At 42.2% G+C, this 14,467-nt stretch overlaps 1 protein-coding gene across 1 annotated transcript in view; it reads right to left on the bottom strand.

The window, feature by feature from the left end:
- Positions 1–13,716, bottom strand: part of phf19 (PHD finger protein 19) — a 53,428-nt gene extending 39,712 nt beyond the window's left edge. Inside the window, exons 1-3 of the mRNA XM_070862601.1 lie at positions 13,593–13,716; positions 3,205–3,408; positions 2,335–2,416 (exon numbers count right to left, since the gene is read on the bottom strand). Of these exons, the coding sequence (XP_070718702.1) occupies positions 2,335–2,416; positions 3,205–3,393 (271 nt within the window). The 5' untranslated portion in view covers positions 3,394–3,408; positions 13,593–13,716. The remainder of the gene's footprint in view (positions 1–2,334; positions 2,417–3,204; positions 3,409–13,592) is intronic.
- Between the last annotated feature and the right edge of the window lie 751 nt (positions 13,717–14,467).

Here is a 14,467-nt window from a genome sequence, read left to right as displayed (position 1 = left end):
CATGCAGCTTTTCAAGTGATCCAAGTGCCCCAGATAAGGGAGGGGAGAAAAAAAATCAGCTAGGATTTCTGCAATACACGGGGGTAGATCTTGGCTTTGTGTGATAGTGCAAATCAGGTAATAGTGAGTTGTCAGCCTGCTTTATAGCTGTCCCGGTGTTTATTTCTGTTAAAGTCAACGGAAATAAAAATCGGGAGCGATGTAAAACTGGTTGCCAACTCGCTATCGCCTATTTTATACTATCGCACAAGACACGATCTGCCCCCTTGACTGCAGTTAGAAAGCTTTTGTGTGTGAATTTCAGGCTAGAGTCAGGGTTGACTCAGCGGTGGTCCTTCCCCATATTCAAATAGCCTGTTGACTCTCGCTGACTCGGCTCGAATATGGAAGTGTCCACTTGGGTGAAGTAGTGAAGGGACGCCTTTGGAGGCTAGCGAGATTCAGTGCCTTCAGGAAAGGGGGAAAGCAGAGGAAGAGGCTTTTTTGCGAACCTCACGGTAACTAATTACAGCTTAAATATTAGGCCGTAAATTGCGGCCTCTCTGGGTGTGTACGATGTGCGCACGCACCCGAAGAGGCCTAGCTAATTCTGGGTTTGGGCGCGCAAAGCGTATGCGCCTAAACCTGGCACTTCCGATCTGTCAAAATGTCTTTTGACAGATCCAACGCATCCCGGGGAGAAAGACCTTCCACTGGCGGAGATTTGGGCTATTTGCCCAACTCTTGCTCAGCGATTGTCCTTAAAACTCTTACGCCTGGTAAAAGCAGGCTTTTCAGGCTTTCACCAGCGTAAGAGTTTTAAAAGATAGAAAAATCAAATTTTATCAGTAATGTTTATATTTAAAAACCCTGTCCATTAAGGCAAGTTTATTTTTAACCCTATTAAAACATTTTCAAAACAATATTTTTTATTCTAAAACATTTAATTTAATTCAATTTCAATTAATTTTAAATATGTGAGGTGTTTTTTTTTATTTATTGTGTTGTTTCTGTATTCTTGGGGGTATTCTCATAGGAGCTCGTACAAACGGAACTCACCATTATTACCAATGAGAATATTACACTGTGATTGGTGATCCAGGCCCACATGATCCCAGGATGTGCTCACGTTCCTGGGATGCATTGGGCCTCTGCGCTGGGCTGCACATCTAGGCCTCGGACAGGAAATGTTCATTCCTCCGGGACCACCAGGAACTTTCGTAAAAAAAATTTGGTTGGAGACATCAGCCTGCAGGAAGCCTCCGGCCGCAATTTTTGTCCCATTATATATAAAGTAACAGAAAAGCACTGGGAACTGAATAATGGTCCTCACAACCATTTCATTTTGATGAGGGGAAAACCTGTTTAAACATATTCCAGACTCCCAAGAGCCTAATGGATAAAGGTACAGTCCATTATCTACAGACTATTAGTAGTAGTATTCGGCGGTCCGGCGTATCGAGGATGACCCACTTCCACACCAAAAAGGGATGAGTTCACAGGTGTTTCAATGAAGGACCGACATTCGAGTTCCCGAACTACATATTGAAGGGTGGAAGATGCCCATGCGTGGATTCGAGGTCAGATTTGAGCATTATAAATGGAATCCCTAAACTAAGGAGAGAAAAAAGGCACGGTCCCCACTCCGGACTCTGACTGGAAATTGCACTTGACCAGACATGAGGGTGCGTAACAGAAGCAGCGTGGCTGCAACAACCTCCATAATTGGACAGATTATCTACACTCTGTCTGGGCTCACAATTGAAGAATGACACCTGTGGACCTGTACCACAGTGAGTCAACACCTTGAGGAGGGGCGAAACACTGTAAAATAATCAATTAAACTATGATCCAGATCCTCCCTACTTTTCTCATTTATTTTGAAATAAAGGTGGCAGCTATAATACCAACATCAGCGAGAGGCTATTATTGTAAATTGTAATTTAATTGATTATTTTACAGTGTTTCGCCCCTCTCAAGGTGTTGACTCACTGTGGTACAGGTCCACAGGTGTCATTCTTCCATTGTGAGCCCAGACAGAGTGTAGATAATCTGTCCAATTATGGAGGTTGTTACAGCCACGCTGCTTCTGTTACACATCCTCATGTCTGGACAAGTGGGGACCGTGTCTTTTTTCTCTCCTTAGTTTAGGGATTCCAATTATAATGCTCAAACCTGACCTCGAATCCGCGCACGGGCATCTTCCACCCTTCAATATGTTGTTCGGGAACTCGAATGTCGGTCCTTCATTGAAACACCTGTGAACTCATCCCTTTTTGGTGTGGCATTTTAGCCTTTTAAACAATGGAATGATCCTATAATAATAATGCAGTGGCCCTCAATAGGTGTACTCACCATGTTGTATATCTTTCCAAAGAATCCAAAATTCGGAATTATCTTCAAAGACTAAAAGGCAACTTTGTTTATGTTTGTTCACCTGAAGAGTTTCAACAAAACCAATTCATTAACTTAATGACAATATTCCAGCAATAATTAATGATGCAAATTCAGATTACCTTATTCTAATCACATAACACACCTATTTAAAAAAAATGTTTTCCATTACTTTCTCCCCAAGACTCCATTGTACCTGCAGTACACTGGAGAATGTAAATCAGTGAAAAATACATTTACTGCTGATACCAGGATTAAATAAAAACTTTACTGAACAAGCAATACATGTTTGGAATAGTCCATCAAACAAGGTAACAGATTTGAAAAATTAGTGCTATTCAAAATACATTTCGAGACTGTGGTGAGTGAGTGAATTTACTGCAGGGATGAGCTTTGATGGGCTGAATGGCCTTTTCTCAATGCTAGGGTTTCTTATGTAAAATTAATTACTTGGTGGTAATAAGGGACCAAGAGCTACAACATGAGTATCTCAATCAGGAAACTTGAGTTTGAATCTCAGGCTCAACTGAACTTCACACTCGGGTTTCTCCTGGAGTTGTTGGGTGGGTAAGGGAGGGGAAGAAAACCTGGTTGAGGTTGGGCACATTCCTTCCTGCATGAGCCAAGTGTGTCTTCTGATGGATTGACAAAGGAGTATAGAGATGCACAGAAGCTGGGCCCTCATCCTCTCACAACTCGAGAGAGCAGTATGGGACAAAATGGAAAAATTACAGCAATATGGTTTTATATATAGAAATAGAAAGTACTGTCTTAGGTAGAGGCATTTTACTGAAAACATCTTTTAACAGTTTTAGTCAGGAGTGTCCATGCCTTCTTGATTTTTCCTAGGTAGACCAACCCATCTGTCCATCTGGATAAGACATACTGCCCTTCAGTAAATGCACAATCCTGTTCCACATGCACAGTTCCATTTTGCAGAGATTTGGCAGTAATCTTTTGGATGCATTTGGAGATGACACCAACATCTCTCAGTTGTGGTTCCAATGTGCCTTTCTCCATCAGCTCCTCCCACTGCTGTAAAATCAAAAAAAAATTAAAAATCACATATTAATAACATTATTACAAGATACTAACAGTTTCTACACACTCGAATGCAATGAGCATTTTGTCTCAGAAGTGGTTGGTGCAGTGCACTGGAATGCTACCAAGTTCTGAACCACTGCTCATCATCTCTGGAGACCCTAGATCCCTTCCAGAAGTTTAATTCAAAGTTATTACAAATGTTACTCTCAGCTTACAGTTTTATATTACATAGAATCTACAGCACAGCCCAACTTGTCTATGCTCCACACGAGCCTCCCCCACTCTAATTATCCTCTACCCCATTTAGTTTCTTCCCTTCCAAGAAATAAGAGGCCTCCTTATGCCCCCTACTAAAATGAAGCATCTCACACTTGCGTTCTATAGAACTTAACGTACAGAAACAGGCCATGATTATGCTTCAGATGAACCCCCTCCCACTTTATTTATTTCATCTCACCCTATTGACATATCCTTCTATTCCTTTTCCCCTCATGTGCTGATCTAGCTTTCCCCTTAAATGCATCTATACTGTTAGCCTCAATCACTCCAAGTGGTAGCGAGATCCACATTCTTATCATTCTCTGAGTAAAGAGGTTTCTCCTGAATTCCTATTGGATTTAAGTGACTACCTTATATTCGTGAGCCCTAGTTTTGGACTCCTCCACAAGTGGAAATATCTTCTACGTCTATCCTATCAAACCCCTTCATAATTTTAAAGGCCTCTATCGGGTCACCTCTCAGTCTTCTATTTTCTAGAAAAAAGAGTCCCAACCTGTTCAGTCCTCCCTAATGGTTGTACCTTCTCAGTTCTGGTATCATCCTTATAAATCTTTTTTGCACATTCTTCAGTGCTTTTGTATAATTTGTAATATTGTTATGTCTTTAGATGCTCTGATAATGACTCCACAAGGCAATGTTTTGTACTTGAACTGTAGTGACTTTCGTCTTTTATTGATAACTCCAGAGTGAGGATCACACCTGGTGGCCTGCCTTTTATACTAGGCCGGGCACACTTGTACAGGTAACCTGCAAGCCTCCCACTGCGGTGCCCTCTTGTAATAGTGCACACAGTAACCATGCAGGATACATGACAAATATAGAGACCAGAACTGTGCACAGTATTCTAAAGTGTGGTGTAACCATGGTTCTATACAAAACTTCTCCGCGTTTGAATTCTAATCCTCTAGAAATGAACCCCAATGCTTTGTTTGCATTTTTTATGGTTTTATTAACCTGCGTTGCTACTCTTAATAATGTGTAAATCTGTAACCTTAGATCCCTTTGCTAGCCCATTTAGACTCTTATCTTCCATGGAGTATGTAGCCTCCTTATTCCTCCCGCCAAAATGCACCACCTCACATTTATCTATATTGAAATTCAATTGTCGTTTACATGCCATTCTGCAAGTTTGTTAACATCTTATATTTTGTCACAGTCCTTCTCAGTATTAACTATACTCCCTAATTTGTTGCCATCCTCAAATGTTGATATTATACATTGTTATATTGAATGTCATTACCACCACTCTGCAGGCCTGTTTAGATATTTGGGTGCAGTCCTCCACATCATTAGCTATACCCTCCCCCCCCCCACCCCCCACTCCCCAATTTGGAATTGTCGTCAAATCTTGACCTCTAATTTCTGAGTCCAAATCATTCATGTACATGGTGTACATGGTGAACATTGGTCCCAACATGGATCCCTGCAGGATACCACTTCCTACTTTCTGCCAATCCAAAACATGTCCCTTAATTCCTACTATATGTTTCCAGTTTTTTAAGCCATCTTTCAATCCATTCTACCTGGTTTTCACTCCACATGCCCTGTCCTGTTTCATGAGTCTTTTATGTAGCACCTTATCGAAGGCCTTCTGAAGGTCCATGTATACCACATCCACTGTAATGCCCTTGTCTACACTTTGTTATTTATTCAATAAGGTTGGTTAAGCATGACTTATCCTTTTAAAAATCAATGCTATTTTTGATTATATTCTCCGTCTCTAGATGTTTTGATTTCTGATCTTTTAGCAAAGATCCCAGTATCGTTCCTAGTAATCTAACTGACCTATAGTTCCCTGGAGTTCAACTGTAAAATACTCATCCGTATTTTCAAATCCCTCCATGGCCTTGTTGCTCCCTATCTCTGTAGCCTCCTCCAGCCCCACAACCTTCCGAGATCTCTGCATTCCTCCAATTCTGGCCTCTTGTGCATCCCCGATTTAAATCGGTCCACCATTGTCAGCCGTGCCTCTGCTGCCCAAGCCCTAAGCTCTGACATTCCCTCCTGAAACCTCTCAGCGTCTCTCTCCTCCTTTTAGATGCTTCTTAAAACCTACCTCACCGGTCCTAATATCTCGTTATGTGGCTCGGTATCAAAAATTGTTTGATAACTTTGCTGTGAAGCGACTTGGGATGTTTTACTAGGTTAAAGGCACTATATAAATGCAGGTTGTTGTTGCCACTCGCCAGCCCTCTGGCGCTATTCCTTTTTCTACTGAATCTTTATATATATAATATATAATATAGATACTAGTGCCTCTGCTTTCTCCTCCCTAGTTTCTTTGAGTATCCTTGGGTGCAATCAATCTGCATCTGGAACTGGGGCTTTGTCTAGCATATTTTCTTTCTATCTTAACTGTTGTAATATCCCTTTTGACTTCTTCCTATGTAATGATTTCCTCTTTGATAACATCTTCAGCGAAAACTGAGGCAAAGTATCTGTTGCCATTTTAGCATCATGCAGTGAGTTTATCTTGCTTGTAGTGGTCCTATCCATATTTCATTCTCCTTTTGTTACTGATGTGCATTTGCATGTGTATTTTACATCTATACGTTAACTGGTAAATTTTTGAGACAGCTATACACAAAACCCTAAATCTGAATGGCACTTTATGCATTTCAGTCAATTCTTTACTGCTAATTTTTTAAATGATGTATCAGCTCAAGTCAACTGGTAGTATCCTTGTTTCTGTGTCAGAAGGCTGTGGTTTAAAGCCCCACAGCAGGATGTATGTGCATAATTTAGCTTAACAGCCCAATGCGACACTGAGAGATGTGATGTTGATGCAGATGATATCCTTCGAAAGAGGTAGTTAAAGTCCTATCTGCTGGTTGACTGTGAATCTTTGCTTGAAAAAGAAGCAGGGAGCTCTCCTAGTATCCTGGCTAACATTGGAATTCAGAAGAATGAAAGGTGATCTTATCAAAACGTATAATATTATGAGGGGGCTTGAAAAGGTGGATGCAGAGAGGATGTTCTTATTGAATGATCTATTGACACAATATCAGGCAATACAGCCATGATCTTATTGAATGGTGGTACAGACTTGAAGGGCCGAATGGCCTACTCCTGCACTTATTTTCTATGTTTCCACTGATGGGGGAGACTAGAACTAGAGGCCGATCTTAGAATAAGGGGCCGCCCATTTAAAACAGAGATGAGAAGAAATTTCCTCTCTCAGAGAGTCGTAAATCTGTGGAATTCGCAGCCTCAGAGAGCTGTGGAAGTTGGGACAGTGAATAAATTTAAGACAGAGATAGACAGTTTCTTAAAAGATAAGAACATAAGAATTAGGAACAAGAGTAGGCCATCTAGCCCCTCGTGTCTGCTCCGCCATTCAACAAGATCATGGCTGATCTGGCCGTGGACTCAGCTCCACTTACCCGCCCGCTCTCCATAACCCTTAATTCCCTTATTGGTTAAAAATAAGGGGATAAGGGGTTATGGGGAGCGGGCGGGGAAGTGGAGCTGAGTCCATGATCAGATCAGCCATGACCTTATTGAATGGCGGAGCAGGCTCGAGGGGCCGTATGGTCTACTCCTGTTCCTATTTCTTATGTTCTTATGTTCTATTCCTCCTTCAAATAAAACCAGATTTACCCCAATAACAGTAACCACGCTCCAAAACATATTACATCTGTGCTGTGCTCTGAGACATTTCAATGATACGATACTTTATAACTACAAGTCTTTATTTGTTGTCTCTGTTACAGCGCTCTTTCTTGTTCTTTCTTCTGAAGTCTAACTTTACATGTATCTGTGTAAAAGGTTGAACAATAATAAAACAATATAAAATTATGAATCTTTCCACAAATTTTTGTTGCTGTGGTTAGATTTCAAAAACAATGAATGAAAGATCAATAAAAAGGCGAGAAAAACAATATAATGCAAAAGCTTTACTTGCGTATTTCCATTTTGAATAAAAACATTCAACATGTAACCATCATTTGCATATTGAAACACACCAAGATTTTTAATCACCTTTAAAGAAAGAAAATAAAGATTTGCATTTATATAGCATCTTTCACGACCACCAGATGTCTCAAAGAGCTTTAGAGCCAATGAAGTATTTTTGGAGTGTAGTCACTGTTGTAATGTGGGAAACATGGCAGCGAATTTATGCACAGCAAGCTCTCACAAACAGCAATGTGATAATGACCAGGTAATCTGCTTTTTTTTGTTATGTTGATTGAGCGATAAATATTGGCCAGGATACAGGGATAACACCCCTGCTCTTCTTCAAAATAGTACCATAGGATCTTTTACATCCACCTGAAAGAGCAGACGGGGCCTCGGTTTAACATCTCATCTGAAAGACAGCAGCTCCGACAGTGCAGCAGTCTCTCAGCATTGCACTGGAGTGTCAGCCTAGATTTATATGCTCAAGTTTCAGGAGTGGAATTTGAACCCACTACCTTCTGACTCAGAGGCGAATGTGCTACCCACTGAGCTACAGGTAGCACTTAGGGTGCAGGCAACTTATTTGCTCAATGAAATCTGGAATATCAGGCAATAGATGCAACAAGTTCTGCAGCTCCAATTAAAGTACAACGGACTCACAGCAGAGCTCCACATTGCATTACTAATTCCTCAGGCATACCGAGGAGGTGCCGAAAATTTGCATATGGCTCCCGGATGGGGGTCTAAATGGATTGTCAGGATAATTTTACATTGTTTTATTATTCTTCAACCTTTTGAATAGATACACGTAAAGTTAGACTTCAGAAGAAAGTGAGCTGTAACACAGATAACAAATAAAGCCTTGCAGTTGCAAATGATCTGATATCATTGAAATATCATTAAAGTATACAGGCTTCACAATGTTTTGGGCAAATAAAATTGTTGCAGTGGCTCCTGACATTCAGTAACCTATTTAATAGAATCATAGAATGGTTACAGTACAGAAGGCCATTCGGCCCGTCGAGCCCATACCGACTCTCAGCTCGTCCCACTCTCTCACCCTTTCCCTGTAGTCCCGCAAATTTTTTTCCTTCAGATACTTATCTAACTCCCTTTTGAAAGATAAAATTGAGTCTGCCTCCACCACCCTTTGAGGCCGTGCATTCCAGATCTTAACCACTCGCTGTGTAAAAAAGATTTTCCTCATGTTGCCTTTGGTTCTTTTGCCAATCACCTTAAATCTGTGTCCTCTGGTTCTCGACCCTCCCGCCAATGGGAACAGTTTCTCTCTATCTACTCTGTCCTGACTGCTCATGTTTTTGAACACCTCTCTCAAATCTCCTCTCAATCTTCACTGCTCCAAGGAGAACAACCCCAGCTTCTCCAGTCTATCCACGTAACTGAAGTTCCTCAATCTCGGGATCATTTTCGTAAATCATTTCTGCACCTTCTCTCAGGCCTTTACATCCTTCCTAAAGTGAGGTACCCAGAATTGGACACAATACTCCAGTTGGGGCCGAACCAGTGCATTATACAGGTTCATCATAATTTCCACACCTTTGCACTCGAGAGGGCCCAAATTTGGCAAGGAGTTGCTCCGTTTTTTTTGGAGCAACTTGATTTTTCTAGAGTATCTTAAAAATCCCCATTCTGCACATTTAATTTGCGCCAGTGTAAGTGAGTTCGTTAGGATTTTTTTTAGTTTAATTTTTTTTTCAAAAAGGGGCATTATCAGCCACCTACACCTGTTTTGGCCTTTTAAGCCAGTTTGGACAGTTAATAGTTGCTCCAAACTAACTTAGACTAGCGTATGTGGCCACTTGTGGCCGCACAAAAAACCCTTGCGGAGAGTTAAGAAATCAGCGCAGCTAAGTACATTCTAAATCATCAAGCACTAAACAAAGCACAAAAATAAGTATTAAATAACAAATAAAAAATACAAGGAAGCTGAGAGGACCTGCACTAATACTTACAAAGTACTAAACAAAGCACAAAAAGTAATAAGCAATTAGCTAACAAATAAAAAAATAGAAGGAACCCTGCACCTAAAGCACCAAGACCAAAGTAATAAGCAATCAATCAATAACAAATAAAAAATGGAAGTCTAACTAAAACAACATGGCCCGGGAAGGCAATGGGCCGCCGATGACGGAGCCCATTCGGCCAGGGATAGGGGGCGGCACGCTTCGGCCCATCCCACACAGCCTGCAGCACACTCTCACAGATTCTGGGGGCGAGGAGCTACTGCGCATGCGCGTACACTCTAGTGCGCATGTGCAGAGGTCCCAGCACTGTTTTCAGCGCCGGGACCTGGCTCCGCCCCCGAATCCAGTGGCCACACTACGCCACCATCGAGGAGAGGCTGGGGAGCAGCCAAATTCAGCTCGAAGATTTTTGGAGCGCTTCGAGGCAGACAAAAGTGGCCCACCTCTGGTGAGTGCGCCAGAAATCTGTAATGGCTAAATTCTACCCCTCTCCCTCTATTTTGAAACCCAGGATCCCGTAAGCCTTTTTAACTGTTTTCTCAACCTGCCCTGCCACCTTCAACGATTTATGCACACATACTCCCAGGGCTCTCTGTTAGTGCACCCCCTTTAGGATTGTACCATTTAGTTTATATGTCCTCTCCTCAATCTTTCTACTAAAATGCATCACTTGACACTTTTCTGCATTAAATTTCATCTGCCACGTGTCCACCCATTTCACCAGCCTGGCTATATGTTCCTGAAGTCTATCACTCTACTCTTCACTGTTCACCATACTTCCAAGTTTTGTGTCATCTGAAAATTTTGAAATTGTCTCCTGTACAACCATGTCCACGTCATTAATATATATCAAGAAAAGCAGTGGTCCTAGAACCGATCCCTGGGGAACACCACTGTATATCTTCTTCTATTCTGAAAAACAACCATTCACCACCACTCTTTGTTTCCTGTCACTGAGCCAATTTCGTATTCATGCTGCCACTGTCCCTTTTATTCCATGGGCTTCAAATTTGTTGGCAAGCCTATTATGTTGCACTTTGTCGAACGCCTTTTGGAAATCCATGTACACTACGTCAATCGCATTACCCTCATCAACCCTCTCTGTCATTAAAAAGCTTGATCAAGTTGATTAAACACGATTTGCCTTTAATAAATCCGTGCTGGCTTTCCTTAATTAATCCACCCCTATCCAAGTGACTGTTAATTTTGTCCCTGATTACTGTTTCTAAAAGCTTCCCCATTACTGAGGTTAAACTGACTGGCCTGTAGTTCCTAGATTTATCTTTACCCCCTTTTTTGAACAATGGTGTAACATTTGCAATTCTCCAGTCCAGTGGCACCACCCCCGTATCTATGGAGGATTGGAATATTATGTCCAGTACCTCTGCGATTCCGCCCTCAATTCCCTCAGCATCCCAGGATGCATCCCATCCATTCCTAAGTATAGCCAGCCTTTCTAATACCTCTTCTTTATCAATTCTTCTCCTATCAAGCGTCTTTTCTACCTCCTCCTTCATTCTGTGTATGGCAACATTCTCTTCCTTGGTGAAGATAGATGCAAAGTACTAATTTAGTACCTCAGCCATACCCTCTGCCTCCATGCATAGATCTCCTTTTTGGTCCCTAATCGGCCCCACCCCTCTTACTACCCATTTACTATTTATAAGCCGAAAGAAAACTTTTGGATGACCTTTTATGTTAGCTGTCATTCTATTCTTATACCCTCTCTTTGCCCCTCTTATTTTCTTTTGCACTTCTCCTCTGACCTTTCAATGTATACCCTGATTCTCAGATGTATTTGCAACCTGAAATCTGTCATATGCACTCTTTTTCTGCTTCATCATATTCTCGATCTGTCATCCAGCGAGCTCTGACTTTAGTTGTCCTACCTTTCCCCCTCGTGGAAATGCACCTCGACTGTACCTGAACTATTTCCTGTTTAAGGCAGCCCATTGTTCCACTACAGTTTTGCCTGCCAATCTTTGATTCCAGTTGACCCGGGCCAGATCCGTTCTCATCCTACTGAAATTGGCCTTCACCAAGTTAAACATTTTTACTCCAGATTGCTCCCTGTCCTTTTCCATAGCTAAACCTTATACTATGACCACTGCTCCCTAAATGTTCACCTACTGACACGTGCTCCACTTGACCTACCTCATTCCCCAGAACCAGATCAAACAATACCTCCTCCAGAGTTGGGCCGGAAACATACTAATCAAGAAAGTTCTTCTGAACACACTTCAAAAATGTTCCCCTTGTCTGCACATCACACTATTATGACAATTTGTCATCAAACGCCCTGGTGATATTCGGAACACCTTATATCACAACTCTATCTTATTAATTGGGTGGGGGTGGGGGGGGTGTCATTTTATATTTACTATTGTAATGCAGATCCCAAAGTGGACACAATTCAGGGGTCATTCTTTTAATCCCGTATTTTAATATTGGTCACAGTGGACAAAATGCAGAAACAACACAGTACCACCATGAGTTCTTTAAGCATCATTTATATTGAAAGGGCTTCCTGGCAATTCTTCAACTGAGTCACTCTGCCTCCACACAAGGACTTTGAAAGCACTTACTCTGAGTAAGCATTAGAACTCTTTATCAAGGTATTGTCAGGAGCCCTTTAACCCTATAAGCACTCAGTTATATCTTTAAAATAACTACTGAGTGCTTACATTCAGCATTTTCCAAAAAAGTATATATTTTAAAATAACAGTTTCATATTAAGGAATCAAATAAATGATGACAGCCCCTTTCATATGCCAATATTGGAGTACAGTACTCGCAGTTGGAATGTGACTGAACTTCCTGCTGACAGTTTGACTTGCTGAAAGTTTCATTCATTCCATTTTGCACCTCGAGGCTTGGCGGTAACTAAGGCCAACATATAATTTACTGGGTGAGCAGGTTGTGCGACTTGCAGCACAGACCCTGCTCAATGTGCTCGCTCAACACCGGGGACTTCCCAAAGCGCGCCAAGAGAGACCCGCCCCCTCCGCTGGAACGATCCACCCCGACAGCCAATCACCCGGCGCCGAGCCCCACTCGGCCCCGCCCACGCGCGGCGGCAATTGGTCCAAAGTTCAGAGCCGGCGCTATAAAGGCGCTGAGTGGCCCGTCCGGCCGTCCATCAAACTCGGCGCACTCTGGCTTGGGTCGCCCCGCACAGTCATTTACAGTAACGCCGCTACACAGTTTATTTTTCAAAAAAAAGTTTGTTTTACTCAAAGATACAGAGCTCACCCGCAATAGTCACTTCCTAGCAATAAAATAACCCAGAGCTGAGACTGTGAGAAAACTAAAGCAGCTCCTGCCCTAAGTTCGACCCAAACTGATTGTCAGGCTCCTCCAAAAGAAAACTTTAAAAAAAAGACCATTCAAACATAAAACAACTGCGGCGAATAAAATGCAACTTTAGCAGAGAGACTCCAGCGAGCTATATATTAAACATGGCCGCTTGCAAGGCAACAGTTTTGTGCAAGTATTTCTAAAACATTTTTGCCTTCATCTCCTTGACTGAGGCGTCTAAACATTTTAGCGTGACAGATGAAATTGTTAATTTTTGAATTGAGTTCGAAAAATAAAAGCCAGCAGCCGGCAGGCAGAACTGAACCGAAAAATGCTGCAGCAGGACAGGGCTGATCAGATTTGAATTCGCCACGCTTGGCAATATCGATTTTGATCAACTGGGCGATAAATGATCTATTTCAGGGCGATCACACAACTCTTAAATCAGTACAGGGCAATAGTTTGTATCAGAGGGAAAACATGGCACATCAATCCAGCCTGAGTTTGGGGGAGTTTCAGCAAGTCATCTGCTGCAAGAAGTCTTTCAGATCCCCACTCATCTGTCAGTCCCTCCGTCCACTTTGAGCCGAATATTAATTTAATGGCAAACAGCAAACCAGCTCTTTGCATTTTTTTCTCCCAAACTCTCTCTCTCTCTCTCTCTCTCCTCTCCCTTTCTATAAGCAGCATTGCACAAACCTGCTCCTGCCTTACCCACTCTCTCTCTCACGCGTTTCCACTTTACTCCCGTCTTTTGCTCAAAGTCGCGCTTCACGGTCAGTCCCGGGTCGATCACAAGCCCCTTCCACGGGAATCACTCAATCGGCGGCACATCCACCTCGCCGCTTGTGTGGGAGTGAGGGGGACTGACACTTATGTCCAGTTACACTCACAGCTCCCTGCCCCATAAGTCGCCATTTTTTTTCTCTTTCCCGCGATTTATTTGCGTGTGCTTATGTAATTAACACATCATCAAGGAAGTCAGTAACAGCGAGTGCGGTGCGGGCTCCCGGCGCGGCGCAGGACAGCAGCGCACCGCGTAGTTAACTCTCCGAGCACCAGTCAAATGTCAGCCCAGCAACTCGTACCGCCAGGTACTGCCAAGATGACAAAGCAAATACTGTACATGCTGCAAGATGCCAAAGCCCAACTATGCAGAGGTGACTGCGTTTTACACCAACTTTAAAAAAATAACAAACTACACACAAGCCGTGTTTTATTTTAATGAATGCACAAATATATATATATATATATAAAGATATAAACTAATTGCATTTCCTACACTGAGGGGATTTATTTGGAGTTTGCTGAACTGCCTTCTGTAATTTGTTTGCATTGTGGGCGGACTCTGCAAATGTATGGGAGGTGCCATCGTCTGCAACACCTTGACAACTGACACGACGCTATGCACGATGCGAACTTGACACAAGAGATCTGCACACCAGCTCAAACACACCTTGTTCACTTGTAATACATGTTGTAGGAGGAGAAAAAAAAATTATTATTTATTTCACAAAAAAATCCCATTAAATGCTGCGACTTCACTAGTCAATATCTTAGTTGCACTTTGGGAGGAGCAGCATGGAAAG

The sequence above is a fragment of the Pristiophorus japonicus genome, chromosome 20 (assembly GCF_044704955.1).
Source record: "Pristiophorus japonicus isolate sPriJap1 chromosome 20, sPriJap1.hap1, whole genome shotgun sequence".
NCBI lineage: Eukaryota > Metazoa > Chordata > Chondrichthyes > Pristiophoridae > Pristiophorus > Pristiophorus japonicus.
Note: the sequence above shows the minus strand (reverse complement) of the source record. Positions and strands in the feature narration are given on the sequence as shown.